This window comes from Crinia signifera, chromosome 11, assembly GCF_055691185.1.
Source record: "Crinia signifera chromosome 11, ASM5569118v1, whole genome shotgun sequence".
NCBI classification, from domain to species: Eukaryota; Metazoa; Chordata; class Amphibia; order Anura; family Myobatrachidae; genus Crinia; species Crinia signifera.
In genome coordinates, this window is record NC_139227.1 from 16520963 (window position 1) to 16534934 (window position 13972).

Consider the following 13972-nt stretch of genomic DNA (forward strand, 5'->3'; position numbering starts at 1 on the left):
ATTCAAATAAATTTGTATGTGGGCATGGTCAATACTATTGTATCATCATGGCCACGCCCCACTGTGTAATGCTGATATTACAGGCGTTACACAGCAGGGGTGGGGCCATGATGACACAATTTGCGTCATCTGGTCCGCACGGACCCTCGGCCGAGGGGGGGCTGCGGGAGGCTTCTGCCATTCCGGGGGACTTGTCAACATTTCCAAGGGCCCGTGAGGCAGAGCAGATATTTCAGAGCCTCCTGACCTTTAGTTCACCTGCAAAGAATAATATTAACCCTTTCAGGTTCAATAGCGCTATTAGCAGATCCAGTGGTAAACCACTTTAAAATGAGAACATAAACAACGTTCAACATTCAATGTAGACCATTTTTTAATTTAAAAAAAAGATGACATTAAAACAGACTCTTTAAATTGCAAAAAAAATGGTTGACTACTCATCGCTGTACTTCCTCATCCACCTCTACCAAGGGTATGGAGAAGATACCTCATTTTCTTAATAAATCCACAAATTAGTCTGTAGCAGGTTTGGAGAAAAATGAAATGTCTTTAAAGCCGTTGCTTAGAAAATTTAGCCCAAAGTATTGTTTTAATGAATAAATGGGTGTAAAGTTGTAAACAGTCCAAAAATGTTTTTACCTCCGTCAGAATTAATTTTGATATTACTTTGCAGGGTGTGTAACGTTTATTTGCTTCCTCTTCTGCTCAGTGCAGGTCAGTGGTGGAACAGTTCTGACAGTATTAGAATAAAGATGTCCTCAAGCTGTTAGGTTCTTTGAGGTGAATTCCTTATGGAAGGTATTGAGGACAGAGGTGATAATAGAGACCCAAATCCACTCTGGCATCCAGTTCACCAAGGAAGCCTGCAGATACACATACAGATGTCAGACAATTGTTAGACAACTATTTTAATATATCTTACAGTCAGGGGCTAAAGTGAGAGGGAACAGGGTGGAACTGAGTTCCACCACCTCTAAAGGTCCATAAACACTGGGCGACTATGCCCAGCGTGTATGGACACTGAGCGGCTTTCCCCCTGCCCGGCGCCGACGGAGGCGGGAGGACAGCGTTGCATAGCTCAGAGCTATGCAAAGCTGTCCTGAAAGCCGCTCATCTGCTGGTATAACCGGCAGATGAGCGGCTTTCCCAACGATGATGCGGGAGCGCGCAGCAGCGTTTACCGCTCATCGCCAGGCCATACACACTGGGCGGCTTTGAGCTAAAAGCTGCTCAAACCTGCTGTTTTGAGCGGCTTTCAGCTCAAAGTCGCCCAGTGTGTATGGGCCTTAATGGTGAGATGGAACATTTTAACCTCCACATTGGCCCTGCACATTAATTCTTTCTCACAGAAAAGCATTGTAGTTTGCAGGGGGGATGCCAAACACCCTATCTATGGCCCTGTCTCTGCCTAATGGGGAGGGGAGCGGGTGTAATTAGGTGGCATCAAGTCCCCCCACCTCTGCATGACCTCTTTATGCCCTGCTTACAGTACATACTGTACCATTTTTTCTTTACCTGTATTACAGTAAAAAAGAGAAAATGTAACATGCAGATATACTAAACAATAAAACCATGCACGATCCTCCTATATAATCAAGTCTTGCTCTGTTTAGTTGCTCACAAACGTAGGTGCTGATATTACTGTCATGTTGTTCCGTCATTTTGAAGGGCTCATAACGTGAATGATATTTGATTCATCTATATAATAGCAGCATTACAGAGCTGAATGTGTCTGGAACCTTTAATCAGGCCCTGGGCAAAAAGAGTAAGATTTGGGTGGGGCGTGTTCAATGTAAATATTGCAGTGTAACTATAAAGCAGCCAGTATTTACCCTGCACAGAAAAAAAAAAACAACACCCAAATCTAACTCTGTTACATCTGCCCCAACTGCAGTACAGCGTTGTTTTGCCAGATTTGTCCTACGATCAGGTCTGAATTAGGCCCCATATTCCAATAGGGAAAAGTGAGAAATCTCTATTTTCCCTGTTAGAAAAGCATTCAGGGATTTCCACAGGTACCCTGCCCTGCCCCCATGATGGAAAATGACCCGATTTGCCAATCTCCGTGGAGGGGGTGGGGTTAAAATGACATGATTATGACACTTTAGCCCCGCCCCCTCCCCGGAGATCGGCAGATCAGGTTATTTAAATGTCGCGGTTATTGGAAGAAGCCGCGATGGGGGGGGGGAGGAGTGGGGGTCCCCCAGAATCCGGGCGGGTTGCACACCTTTCTGGGGGGCCAGGAGGGGGACCCGATTTTCGGAACTCTCCCAGCCATTCCGGGAGGGTAAGCAACCCTGTGCTAATATGACAAACACAACTGTACGTGCACTTTATTGGCCTTTTGCAAAGCCAAGCCCCTTTTAGGTGCACACGCAGTCTGATGCTCGCAGAAGTCCCAAAGTCGCAATTTGAAACGGTGACTGCTGCCATCTGCAGGCAGTGCACTGGGCAGCAGGCCAGCCGGGATCGGTACTACACTTGCAGGGAACAGTGTGAGGGGTGTGTGTGTGGGAGGGGGGTGGGTGTGTGCAATAATGCCCCTTTCAGACCGCACTTAAAAACCGGTATTTTGCCGATTTTTAACCGTATTAAAACGGTATCCTGTGCGGTCTGAAAGGTGCAGGACCACTTTACCGTTTTACAAAAGCCGATTTTGTAAAACGGTTAAAATGGAGGGTCCTACCCATTTCAGACCCGGTATTTTTGGCATCAAAATCGGGTCTGAAACGGTATTTAGGACCCAGCCAATGAGCGCTCATTAAATATTCACAGCACTGGAGCCGCAACCCCGCCGCCCCCCCTCCCTGCGCGTGGGTCGACTCCCCCCACCCACCCCCCCACCCCCCGCTATGTGTTAAGAACCACCCCCCCCCCCCCCCTGTGCAGCCGGTACCTCCATAATTGCGGATCCCGGCAGTGCAGTATTGTCGGAAGCACTCATGAAAAATGTGTCTTTCAGAAAATTTAAAAAACTGTCTTTCGTATGGGGGCAGCCATTTTGCGAAAGTCACTTTTCTTATAAGAAATGTGGCTGCCCCCATACGATAGACAGTTTTTTAAAACAGGTTTTCCTATGGGGCAGCCATTTTCTGAAAGACACTTTTTTTCATGAGTTCACCCGTCCATACTGCAGTGCCGGGATCCACAATTCCGGAGGTACCGGCTGCACCGGGGGAAGGGGAGGGGGGGGGTGTTAGCCCTGGGGGGGAGGGGGGGTTTTAGGGGTGTTAACCCGTGTGGGGGGGGACGGGGGACGCTGAAGACTGGCTTTGACCCTGTTTTTGGAAAGTTTCCAAAAACGGGTCTGCCAGAGTCAAAAAACCCGCACTTAAACGGTAATCTACCGTTTAAGAGATGCGGTGTGAAAGGGGTTTTACCTGGCAGACCCGTTTTTGGAAACGTTTTCAAATACAGGGTCAAAGCCAGTTTTGCGGTCTGAAAGCAGCATAAGAAGCATGTAGGCTTCTATGAAGTATCGCCAGCTTTTGCTGGTGATACCCTCTGCAGCAAAAACCCACCGTGCGGATTTTCCTGCATATCAAAATGCGGTAAAAACTCAGATAACGGGGGTTTTACCGCATTTTTCGCATTGTTTTCATTTAAATATATGTTCACCTGGATAGAATGAGACCAGTGTCCGGCTGTCCTCCAGGACACCCCTATGGTTCTCACTGCTTGATGCGCATAATCTTTCGCATAGGGAACGAGCACAGAACTCCTCTGAAGAAGACTGCTAAACGTTGTCATATTTGTAACCACAAAAAAGGGAATTACGCTCTGTATAAAGATTCCTTTAGGAGAGTATTCATAATGTAGAGTCTGGCTGAAGTAATCCAGGAAACTCTGCAAGAAAGAGAAGACAGGTTAATAAGAACTAGTAATGTGATATTTCCAAGCAGGATTCAATGATTATTCACTGACTTCATTTGTACTCATCACTTTCCAACATCAATATAATTTTATATGCAATACCCACATATATCAGTGACAAATGCAGGATTTCTAGAGGTGGGTTTCCAAATGCAGTCCACAATACCCCGCTTTGCAGACCGTTGCGAGTCTGGGGAAGCGGTAGAAGATCCTAGTGCCAATACTAGACATTAATGGTCTTTTTATAGATTGGATACTGTATTGAATACAGTATTATTATCTAACACGGTAAATGGCCTTTAATATAGGCTGCATCAAACACAGGGCCGTTTCTAGAGGTGCAGCGCCTTCCACCACATGACTGCATGGCTAGTCCCCCACTGCTTTAGCCTCTGGGGCGCCAGCTCCCCATTGACCCTCCATTGAAGCCAGAGTGCTGGGTCAGCATGGGGAGGGAGGCATTCACCTCCGCTTGCTATTTTCTCCTGCCAGGAGCTCCCCTCCGCTGGCTCCCTGGCAGCCGTGATCGCGGTTTATTTTTACTTTTTTTTATTTAAGTAGCGGGTGCGCAGTGTGCCAGTAACCCCCTGGGCATAGGCAACTAGTGTGTAATCAGCCCATGGGAAAAAGCAGGAAATACCCCATGGCAATGAGCATGTAATCACCCCATGGCAACAAGCAGGAAATCCACCATGGCAACAAGCATGTAACTCCTGGCAACTACCATGTAGATAAGTGGCTATTATGTGACATAATGTAAAATGGGCATTACGGTGTGGGGCCTAATGTGTAATTGGCACGCGCAATTTTTTCACTAAAAGATTATGTATGTGATATTATTCCCCATGGTCATTTTCTTCCTGGTAGCCACTCTCTGGTCCAGTGCACTGATTGATAGACTCAAAACACACAGCAAACTACTACTCCGCATGTGCAGCAACATTGCTATGTCCCTTACACTGCTTGATATGGTGGCAGTTCTAGAAATCATCTATCGGAAAATACATATTTCTGCAGCATCAGCTAATTACCACATAATAAATGCTATGTGTCCATATCATTTCAAAAGGCTGTCTGCCTCACCACATGTGCATGTACAGCAGGGTTGCTGACCCTCCCGGAATTTCCGGGAGTCTCCCGAAAATCGGGTACCCCCTACCGGCCCCCCGGAAGGGTGGGCAACCCTCCCGGATTCAGGGGGGACCCCCGCCGACCCCCGGATCGCGGCATTAAAATGCCGCAATCCTCGGGTCTCAGAGGAGGGGGCGGAGCTAAAACGGCACAATCGCGTCGTTTTAGCCCCGCCTCCTCCACGGAGATATGTGAATTTGATGCTTTAACAGCGTGGGGCGGGGCTTAGTGATGTCACTCGTAAGCCCCGCCCCCTGAGCGGCTTCTGAAACTCTCCTCTCCGGGCTTCTCCCGGAGAGGAGAATCTTAAAGTCGGCAACCCTGATGTGCAGTACCAACAAAATGGGCAAATTCAGAGCCACTGAGTAGGGAACAGAGAGTGGCTTTACCCAGTTTTGTTGAAGGGGACACCCCCCCCCCTTCTCACCCTAACCCCCCTCCCCCCCCCCCCCCCCTCAGCACTGCAAGTACATTTTTTTCCCTACACAGTGGCAGAACTTGTGAGTGTGTCAGAGAAAGACAGTGGAAGAAAGGAAGAGGTTGACGGGGCAGCAGTGGGCCGCTTAGTCCTCAGGGAGCCTAGTGCGTCAATGGTAGTTCTGCCTCTGCTCCCACAGTAAGGTCACTCCCACCTTCAGACCTGACAACTCCAGGGATTGTGAATGCCTGCCTTATAGGGAAGGCCATTGTTGGAATAATCATGGATGGTCTCCATCTATGGTGCAATTGGTGCTTTGGTAAGCTGTCAGACTTTGAACCCTCGGAAGGGGGATGTTGAGTTAAATCAATGTTATTACCTTTGAGGCTCCATATGCAGTCAACAGAGGAACAGGCTTGTGACATGATGCCGATGATATATTGACGATGGCTCCTCTCTTCCTCTCTACCATGCCGGGCAGCACTATATGAACCATCATTATGGCTGCAGCAATGTTGACATTGACGATCTCCCAAAGTTTGTCTTCTGGAACCTCATTAAACAATTGTGGATACTCGTAGCACACGCCGGCATTGTTCACTAGAATCCCCACATCCACATCTCTCAGACCCTCCTTAATGGCAGGATATACCTCACGGCCCCAGCTGAAATCAGCCACAATGATGCGCGTTTTCACCCCATACTTATCAGTGATGGCCTCTGATACTTTCTGGAGCTTTTCTAGATTACGGCTGACTAAGATGATGTTCACACCGTGGCTCGCCAGCTCCTCCGCATAAGCCTTGCCAATTCCGTCTGTGGCTCCTGGGGCATAAACAAAAGCAAATGATTACCATTATTATCCTTTATTTGCATAGTGTTCCAAGGGATCTACAGATTCCAAATTATGGTCACAATACTGATTCCGACATCTCAAAGGAGAGAATCCCAACAGGGGTCAGGTAAAAATTCTTCCTGTCCTCATCTAACCTAAACTCTCCCTTTTAGCAGCCTAGTCCTAACCCTCCCGCCACAACCTTACCCTAACCTTCCCCACCAGTGCTTAACCCCACTGCCAAAATCCTACCCCCTCCTGCACAGGCACCTCGTAATGACCAGCACCCCCACACAATTGCAGCACCTCCAATGACCGGCAGCTGCAGCTTCCACCTGCCTGCGGCCCAGTGTGTGTGATGTGCTCTCCTCCTGCTCCAGTGGTGCTATGTGATGTGACGGCTGTGGGCGTACGGCTCCTAGTACGGGCCACAGGTACCCTCCCCTAAACCGCACCACTAAGCATGCCAGGAGCAGGGACACACCGCCAAATGCTTCATCGCCATGGGCCACTGCAGTTTAAAGTATTTTGGGTGCACTGATCTGCCTTTAAGTGGGTGTGCTGCTGTGATGTTAGCGTATTAGAATGCTTAATATTTGTAGACACTCCCTTACTAATATGTGTAAGCCTGAATCTTCGGTGATGGTCCCTAGGACCAGGGGAATGCTGGGAAGTGGCTGGTGCTGAGGCAGTGTGTCTGGAGTTGGATGGAATAATCCAGCACAGCAGTGAACTCACATGTCTCTGTGTCCTTATGACAGGATTTACAATATGAACAAAACAGCTGCCTTGGTGTGAAGTTGGAACCGGCTGTGCAGCAGCATGCTCCTTCCCTCCTCCCCAGGCAGCCATGGCTCTCAGCAGTGAACGTCCCAGCCCAGAGGAACTACCAGGCTGAATCAGACCGAAAAAAGTAGGTTTATAGTGCGTGGGGGGCATCATGAACTTAGCATATATACGTGGGTGTAAAATTGTTGGGGGTAAGGGGTGCTAGGGATATATGTTTTATATACTGTATATGGGAGTATGTGTGTGCAGCAATTAGGCATAAGTATATAAGGGTGGTGTTTGTGTGTGTCTGGAGGAGGTTTTGGCATAAAGTATATAAAGATAGTACATACATGCATACTGTCCCCTCTCCTCCCTTCTCCCTCTCACTCACTATCCCATATCAACCCCCTCTCTCTCCCTCTATACATCTCCCTGTCATATACCTGCTGAGCTTCTGTCCTGTGGTCACCATACTGCAGGTAATCAAAAGGAGACTGTCATTTATTATAGGGTGTTTGATTCGGTCCAACGTCACTTCACCCAGCCAGGGACCCAGCACCAGCAAGCCTGACAGGCCAGCCCAGGCCATCGTCACCCACCTTGCTTGGCCTACCAGGCAATCGCCCACGGAATTGCGGAGGAGATGCCCAGGGCCGGCGCCACCACTGGCAGCTCTAGGCATTTGCCTAGGGCGCCGTACCTGGAGGGCGGCAGTTCGCCCCTCACCCCCAGCATGGAGGGTTAGCGAACTGTGGTACCTGTGTAAAAAACTTGCGTCCCCGGCGTCCCTGCAGTGCTGGTGCATGCAGGGGTGTCGGTGCCGCCAGGGGAACCTGCGGCGCTGTTATTGTGTATAAGCTGGCCGCGGCCGGCGGGGTCCCTACAGTGAATAGAAAATAACTAGCGCTATGTGCGCGGCGGCGAGGGAAGCGCTAGTTATTTTCTATTCACTGTAGGGACCCCGCCGGCCGCGGCCAGCTTATACACAATAACAGCGCCGCAGGTTCCCCCGGCGGCACGGACAACCCTGCACGCACCAGCACACAGCAGGGACGCCGGGGACGCAATTTTTTTACACAGGTACCACCCACCCCCCCCCCCTCCCGGCACCGGGGCGCCCCCACCCCGACTCGCCTGGGGCGCTCCGGTGCCTTGCACCGGTCCTGGAGATGCCAGCACAGAACACCATGCATGCAGCTCCTAGCATCGAGCATGAAACCCGTAGCAACGAGCATGAAACCTCTAGCAACGAGCACTTATGTGGCATAAAATGTAAAAGGCATTATGGGGTGTGGTATTATATGTAATGGGCATTACAGTGTGTGGCAGAATGGGCATTACAGTGTTTGGTATAACGTGTAATGGACATTACGGTGTGTGGCATATGTGTAATGGGCATTATGTCATGTGGTATACTATGTAATGGGTGTGTGATGTGTAATAGGCATTATGGTGTAATTATTTCGATGTCCCTATTATAAAAAAAGTTCTTGAGCCCTGGCATAACATGTAAAGGGCATTATGGCATGTGGATAATATGTAATGGGTGTATAGGCATTGCGGTCTAAATTTTTGGCACACGCCTTCGGCGTGCACTGATCCTGTTGTCTCTGTTTTACAACAATTTGTCAAGCCCTGGCATAATGTGTAATAGGCATTACGGTGTGGCATTATGTGGAATTTGCATTACTGTGTGTGGCATTATGTGTGATGGGCATTATGGTGTTTGGCATTATGTGTAATGGGCATTACAGTGTGTGGCATTATGTGTGATGGGCATTATGGTGTTTGGCATTATGTGTAATGGGCATTACAGTGTGTGGCACTATGTGTATGGGCATTACAGTGTATATTTTTGCAGTGCATCTTTGGCGTGCAATGTCCCTGTTTCTAGTGTATGTTGGGGGGGGGGGGGATGATTCATTCTGAAGTGCATATACATAAATAAGTCAACATCTATTTAGTTTGCATTGATGCCCAATAGGCAGTGATGGACACGCCCAGTAGGCTGTGATGGACACGCCCAGTAGGCTGTGATGGACACGCCCAGTAGGCTGTGTTGGACACACCCCTTCAGTGGTACACCCCCTGGGTGTATGTAAGCCTATGTAAGCATGCACAATGATGTGTTCCTTCTGGCACTCACCAGTGACTATGACCAGCCCTGCATATTAAGGGGGTTATTCAGTAAGGATCTCAAAAGCACATTTTTGCCATAATGGACAAAACCGTCTTGCACTGCAGGTGGGGCAGATGTAACATGTGCTGAAAGAGTTAGATTTGGGGGAGGTGTGTTCAAAATAAATATTAAATTTCAGTTTAAAAATAAAGCAGCCAGTATTTACCCTGCACAGAAACAAAATAACTCACCCAAATCTAGCACTTTGAGATCCTTTCTGAATAACCCCTTGGGCGAAATTAATAGGGGCCGATTTTTTAAATCGCACAAAATCGCACCAAGCCCCCGGACCGGACCCAGGGACCTACCGACGGGCTCAAGATAGGTAAGTATCAGTATGTGTGGGCTTTGTATGTATTAAAGTTTTATTTTTACTGGGTGTCAGTGTGATTATTTAACTATTTCTTTTACTGTGGAACTACAAGTGCCAGCGGGCCCTTTAATGCCCCGCATGCTGGGACTTGTGGTTCTCCAAGTCCCAGCATGCGGGGGAGGCTGGCTGGGACTCATAGTTCCACGGTATAAGACAATAGTTTTTCATCTATTTTTTACAACAAATATCAGCTCGATGCCCACCGCCCCGGGGCATCGAGGACAGCCCCGGGCTTCAGCATGGGCAGGTAAGTTCTGGAGGGGGGGACCCCTTCTTTGGGGGGTCCCCATTTCCCCAGGACCCCTGCCCATGCTGACCGGTCAAGGGGATGAATGCTTTGGCCGGGGGGACTTGTATAAAAAGCCTCCCCCCCGGCTGTGGCATTACACTGCGGGCTGGTTGGGCCCGGTGCTGGTTCTTTTGTACCCCGTATTTTGGGAACCAGGACCGGCCCTTGAGCCTGGTGCTGGTTTTGTAAAATCCAGGGGAACTCTGTTTGTTCTGCCCCGTGATTTTATGAAACCAGGACCGGCTCTTTGAGCCCGGGGCTGGTTATGCTCTGGAGGGGGACCCCACGCAGTTTTTTTTTTCACTTTTTGGTTTTATCTCTTTTTGATCTCAATGATCTGTGCATGTTTCTGAAAAATTCACCAGTCAGAACCTGGTCTATTTATTTTGTGAGTTTTAGTAACCTTTACTAAAACTTGCATCCCATTAAATAGACGATTTGTATACTTTTTAATGGGAAAACATCTGGATGCGGTTTTTAGTTTAACTAAAAAACGCACCTTTATAATGTGCGAAATAGCGGGAAAAATGCGATTTTTTTCGAAAATCGCACCCTATAAAATATGCGATTTTTGGAGAAATGTCCGAAAAGGGCTGTTTTTGCGAAAAAAAAAACGCAAAAAAAAAAAAACGACCCCTATTAAATTTCGCCCCTTGAGTCAGATGCACTAAAGTTGAAATGCGGTAAAATCCCCTTTTTTTGGGTTCTTACAGCTTCCTGTATGCACTAAAGCCCACACGACTACAAAGTGTAATGCCTGCTGTCAGAGGCGTACCTACATATTCGTGGTCCCCATAGCAAAAGTTTGTAAGGGCCCCCTATTTAGCAACTGATAAATGTATGTAAAACATATTACTTAGACAGCAAAGATGGGCCCCATTCAGCCCTGGGCCCCATAGCAGTTGCACCCATTGCACCTATGGTAGTTACGCCCTTGCCTGCTGTAGCTTATGGGCTTCAGTACACAGGGCTTCAGATTGTAATGAAAGGTGCAACGTCCACCACAATGTGTGGGGAAGCTGCGGGTACTCCCAGAAGCTGGACACAGACAAGATCTCACACACTGGAAGCAGGGGTTCTCTGTCACAGGCAGGATCTAACAGGACACCCGGCAGGTGTGATTGCTGGAATACTGACACAGGCTGCAATAAACTGAACTCTGTAATAATCTCAGACTGGAGTTTGCTAGGACTCTCTGGGAACATAGAAATCACCAGGAACCAGGAATATACCAAGAGTATCACAGGAATCTAACTGGAAGGGTTTATTACCTGGAGCATACCTATATACCCAGTGGATTAGGAGGTAGCCACACCCAAAGACTAAGGTATGTATGGAAACAAGGCAAGATGGATCAGCCAAAACCCGGAGCACTGATCCAGTGAACACATAAAACCCACACAGAACATGAATAACAGTGGCTGCTGCGGTTGCAGCCCATGACACCCGGGTCTCAGACCCGGAAGTCCAGTGCCCAGTGAACAAGGCAAAGGACAGCTCTTATCGGAAGATGGATGCGATGTGTGGCGGGATGCACCGGCAGAGTTTACTGCATCCTGCCCATTGTCTGATGAAGTTTTTGGCACTCACCAGTGACTACGGCCCACTCTCCATATTGTGTGAGATGATTGGTCCTGCTGGGGATACAAGGGGAAACATATTGCCTGAGGAAGCTGTAACCACCACCCAGGATTCCAAGAGATTTCCGGACCGTGTACCAGCCTCCGAGAATAGCCAATATCTCCATATGATTGTTGGAATAGGGGACATCATGAAAAAAGGACAATAAAACTCTTTTCATTGCAGTCACCACCTCCATGGTTCCATAGAAACTTGACCTTGACATCTGAAATAGCAATAATATGTACTCTTAATAAGTATTGCAACTGAGATTGCACATGCAAAAATAAACAATATGTACTATATTTGTGTATACTGTATATTATATTATAACGTACACTTTATTCTAATGTGATGGCAATTGTCAGGTTTATAATTCTGAGTGATGGACTTGGAAAAAGATTAGGTCACTTGTTAAAAAAAAATATATATATATATATATATATTTAAAAGAAAAATTAGATTGATACGTTTTTGGTGGATGCTGTCCAACAAGGACTTATTACTTAAGAAGTGCTTCAATTTCTTACATTTAAACATCCCGTAGTGCCGATCCTGAACACATTGCCGAAAATTCATGAGAATATGGTTGCCCCACCGGGGCGCCCCATTATATCAGAGAGGGGCTCTTTATTTACTGCAATTGCAGAATTTTTGGATTATTATTTGCAGCCCTGTGTACTGAGCTATTGATTGTGTTGGATGACCTGGGAGAGATTCCTAACAATACCTGGTTATTTACTTTATATATTGTCAGCTTATACAATAACATCCATCATTTGGTGGGGGGGGGGGGGGATACAGGCTGTTAAGAAATTATTATACAATAATCCCTTATATACAGGTCCCTTGTTGCAATTCTTTCTGTCACTATTGGAGGCCATATTGTCATAGAATTATTTTTATTACAGCAATGACCTTTACAGGAATGTCAGTGGCTGTGCCATGGGTTCGCCCGTGGCACCAGCTTATGCAAACACTTACATGTTCAAAGTAGAGTTATGGGCACCGTATCTACTGTCTGGTGCCTAGTACTGCCGTATCTACCTGTCTGGTGCCTAGTACTGCCGTATCTACCTGTCTGGTGCCTAGTACTGCCGTACCTACCAGTCTTGTGCCTAGTACTGCCGTATCTACCTGTCTTGTGCCTAGTACTGCCGTATCTACCTGTCTGGTGCCTAGTATTGCCATACCTACCTGTCTTGTGCCTAGTACTGCCGTATCTACCTGTCTGGTGCCTAGTACTGCCTTATCTACCTGTCTGTTGCCTAGTACTGCCTTATCTACCTGTCTGGTGCCTAGTACTGCTGTATCTACCTGATACATTTTCAGTTTGATACATCTCGCCCCAAAGGTGCCCACATGTGTGCTGTATAATTCCAGGGGTGAGCCAAGTCTGCCGTATAATTCATGGGGCGCTGCCAAGTGTGCTGTATTAGTCCAGGGGTGATACTAAGTGTGTTGTATCAGTCTAGGGGTGATGCTAAGATTTCCGTATCAGTCCAGGGGTGATTCTAAGTGTTTCGTATCAGTCCAGGGGTGATGCTAAGTGTGCCATATGAGTCTAGTGTTTGTGCCGCCCACTTGTGTGGCTTAGCATAGTTATCCAGCTACTGTACCTTGGTGCAACCTTTTGGCCTAAAAATAATATTGTGAGGTGTTCAGAATAGACTGGAAATTAGTGGAAATGAGTGTTATTGAGGTTAATATTAGCGTAGGAGCAAAAAATTAAAATTAAAATTATGAGATTTTAGCAGTTTTTATGCTTTAAAAAAAAAAAAATCAGAACCCAAAACCCAAATCGTTTAGGGGGTGTTTTGGCAAAACCCATTAGAACCCAAAACCTGAAGGTAATCAGAACCCAAAACCCAAAAAGCGAAAAGTGGCCGGTGCACATCCCTAGTGTGAAGCCGCAAGGTTTGAAATGATCTGCACCATCATATTCTTTGGTCTCCCAGTTATTAAAAAAGGGAGATCAAACCTTACAGATCCTTGCTACTGTTGATCTGCCATCATTGGATTAGAAGATATTAAAGGGACGGTATCTATTCCCTAATATTCAGTGTGAAGCACTGTTTTGTCATTTATATGGTCACCTTATGAGCATACACATGCTGGGGGTTTTCTGCCAGTGACCCCACCAATCGGTATTTGGGCTTCTGCGGCACCTGACACGTCGGTCGCGGCCGCCTGGTCACGTTTCCCATATAAGTTGGAATTAGTACCGGTATGAGAGAATATGATAACGTGGTCTTCTAGGCAGGTCAGTAGCAATCGGGCAGGTCAGGTACCAAAAGGTTGAGGCAAAGAAGAATCCAAAGACAAGCCGGGTCAAACACAATGAGTCACAGTTGCGGTACAGGAGGATGAGGCAAAGAGTAGTCAGGAAACAGGCAAAGGTCGGTAACAATTATCAGAACAAAGTAAGGGCTATTTCACAGGCTCCGGCTCCTGCCGGGCGGCAAAACCCCGCACGGCCAAAT

At 47.4% G+C, this 13972-nt stretch overlaps 1 protein-coding gene across 1 annotated transcript; it reads right to left on the reverse strand.

Moving 5' to 3' along the window:
• Positions 1–758: 758 nt before the first annotated feature.
• On the reverse strand, positions 759–11619 carry LOC146045026 (inactive hydroxysteroid dehydrogenase-like protein 1). The gene is made up of 4 exons (XM_083163725.1): positions 11460–11619; positions 5802–6247; positions 3619–3846; positions 759–863 (listed from the first exon to the last, which is right to left on the reverse strand). Exons 1-4 carry the CDS (start codon positions 11614–11616, stop codon positions 759–761), a joined length of 936 nt encoding a protein of 311 aa, XP_083019851.1. The 5' UTR covers positions 11617–11619.
• Between the last annotated feature and the right edge of the window lie 2353 nt (positions 11620–13972).

Coding starts and splice junctions, on each gene's coding strand:
- LOC146045026 (XM_083163725.1), bottom strand. CDS start 11,616: ATGGAGATATTGGCTATTCTCGGAGGCTGGTACACGGTCCGGAAATCT. Junction 6,248..11,459: donor AGAGTGGGCCGTAGTCACTG/GTGAGTGCCAAA, acceptor TTTATGCCCCAG/GAGCCACAGACGGAATTGGC. Junction 3,847..5,801: donor CTGCATATGGAGCCTCAAAG/GTAATAACATTG, acceptor TCTTTCTTGCAG/AGTTTCCTGGATTACTTCAG.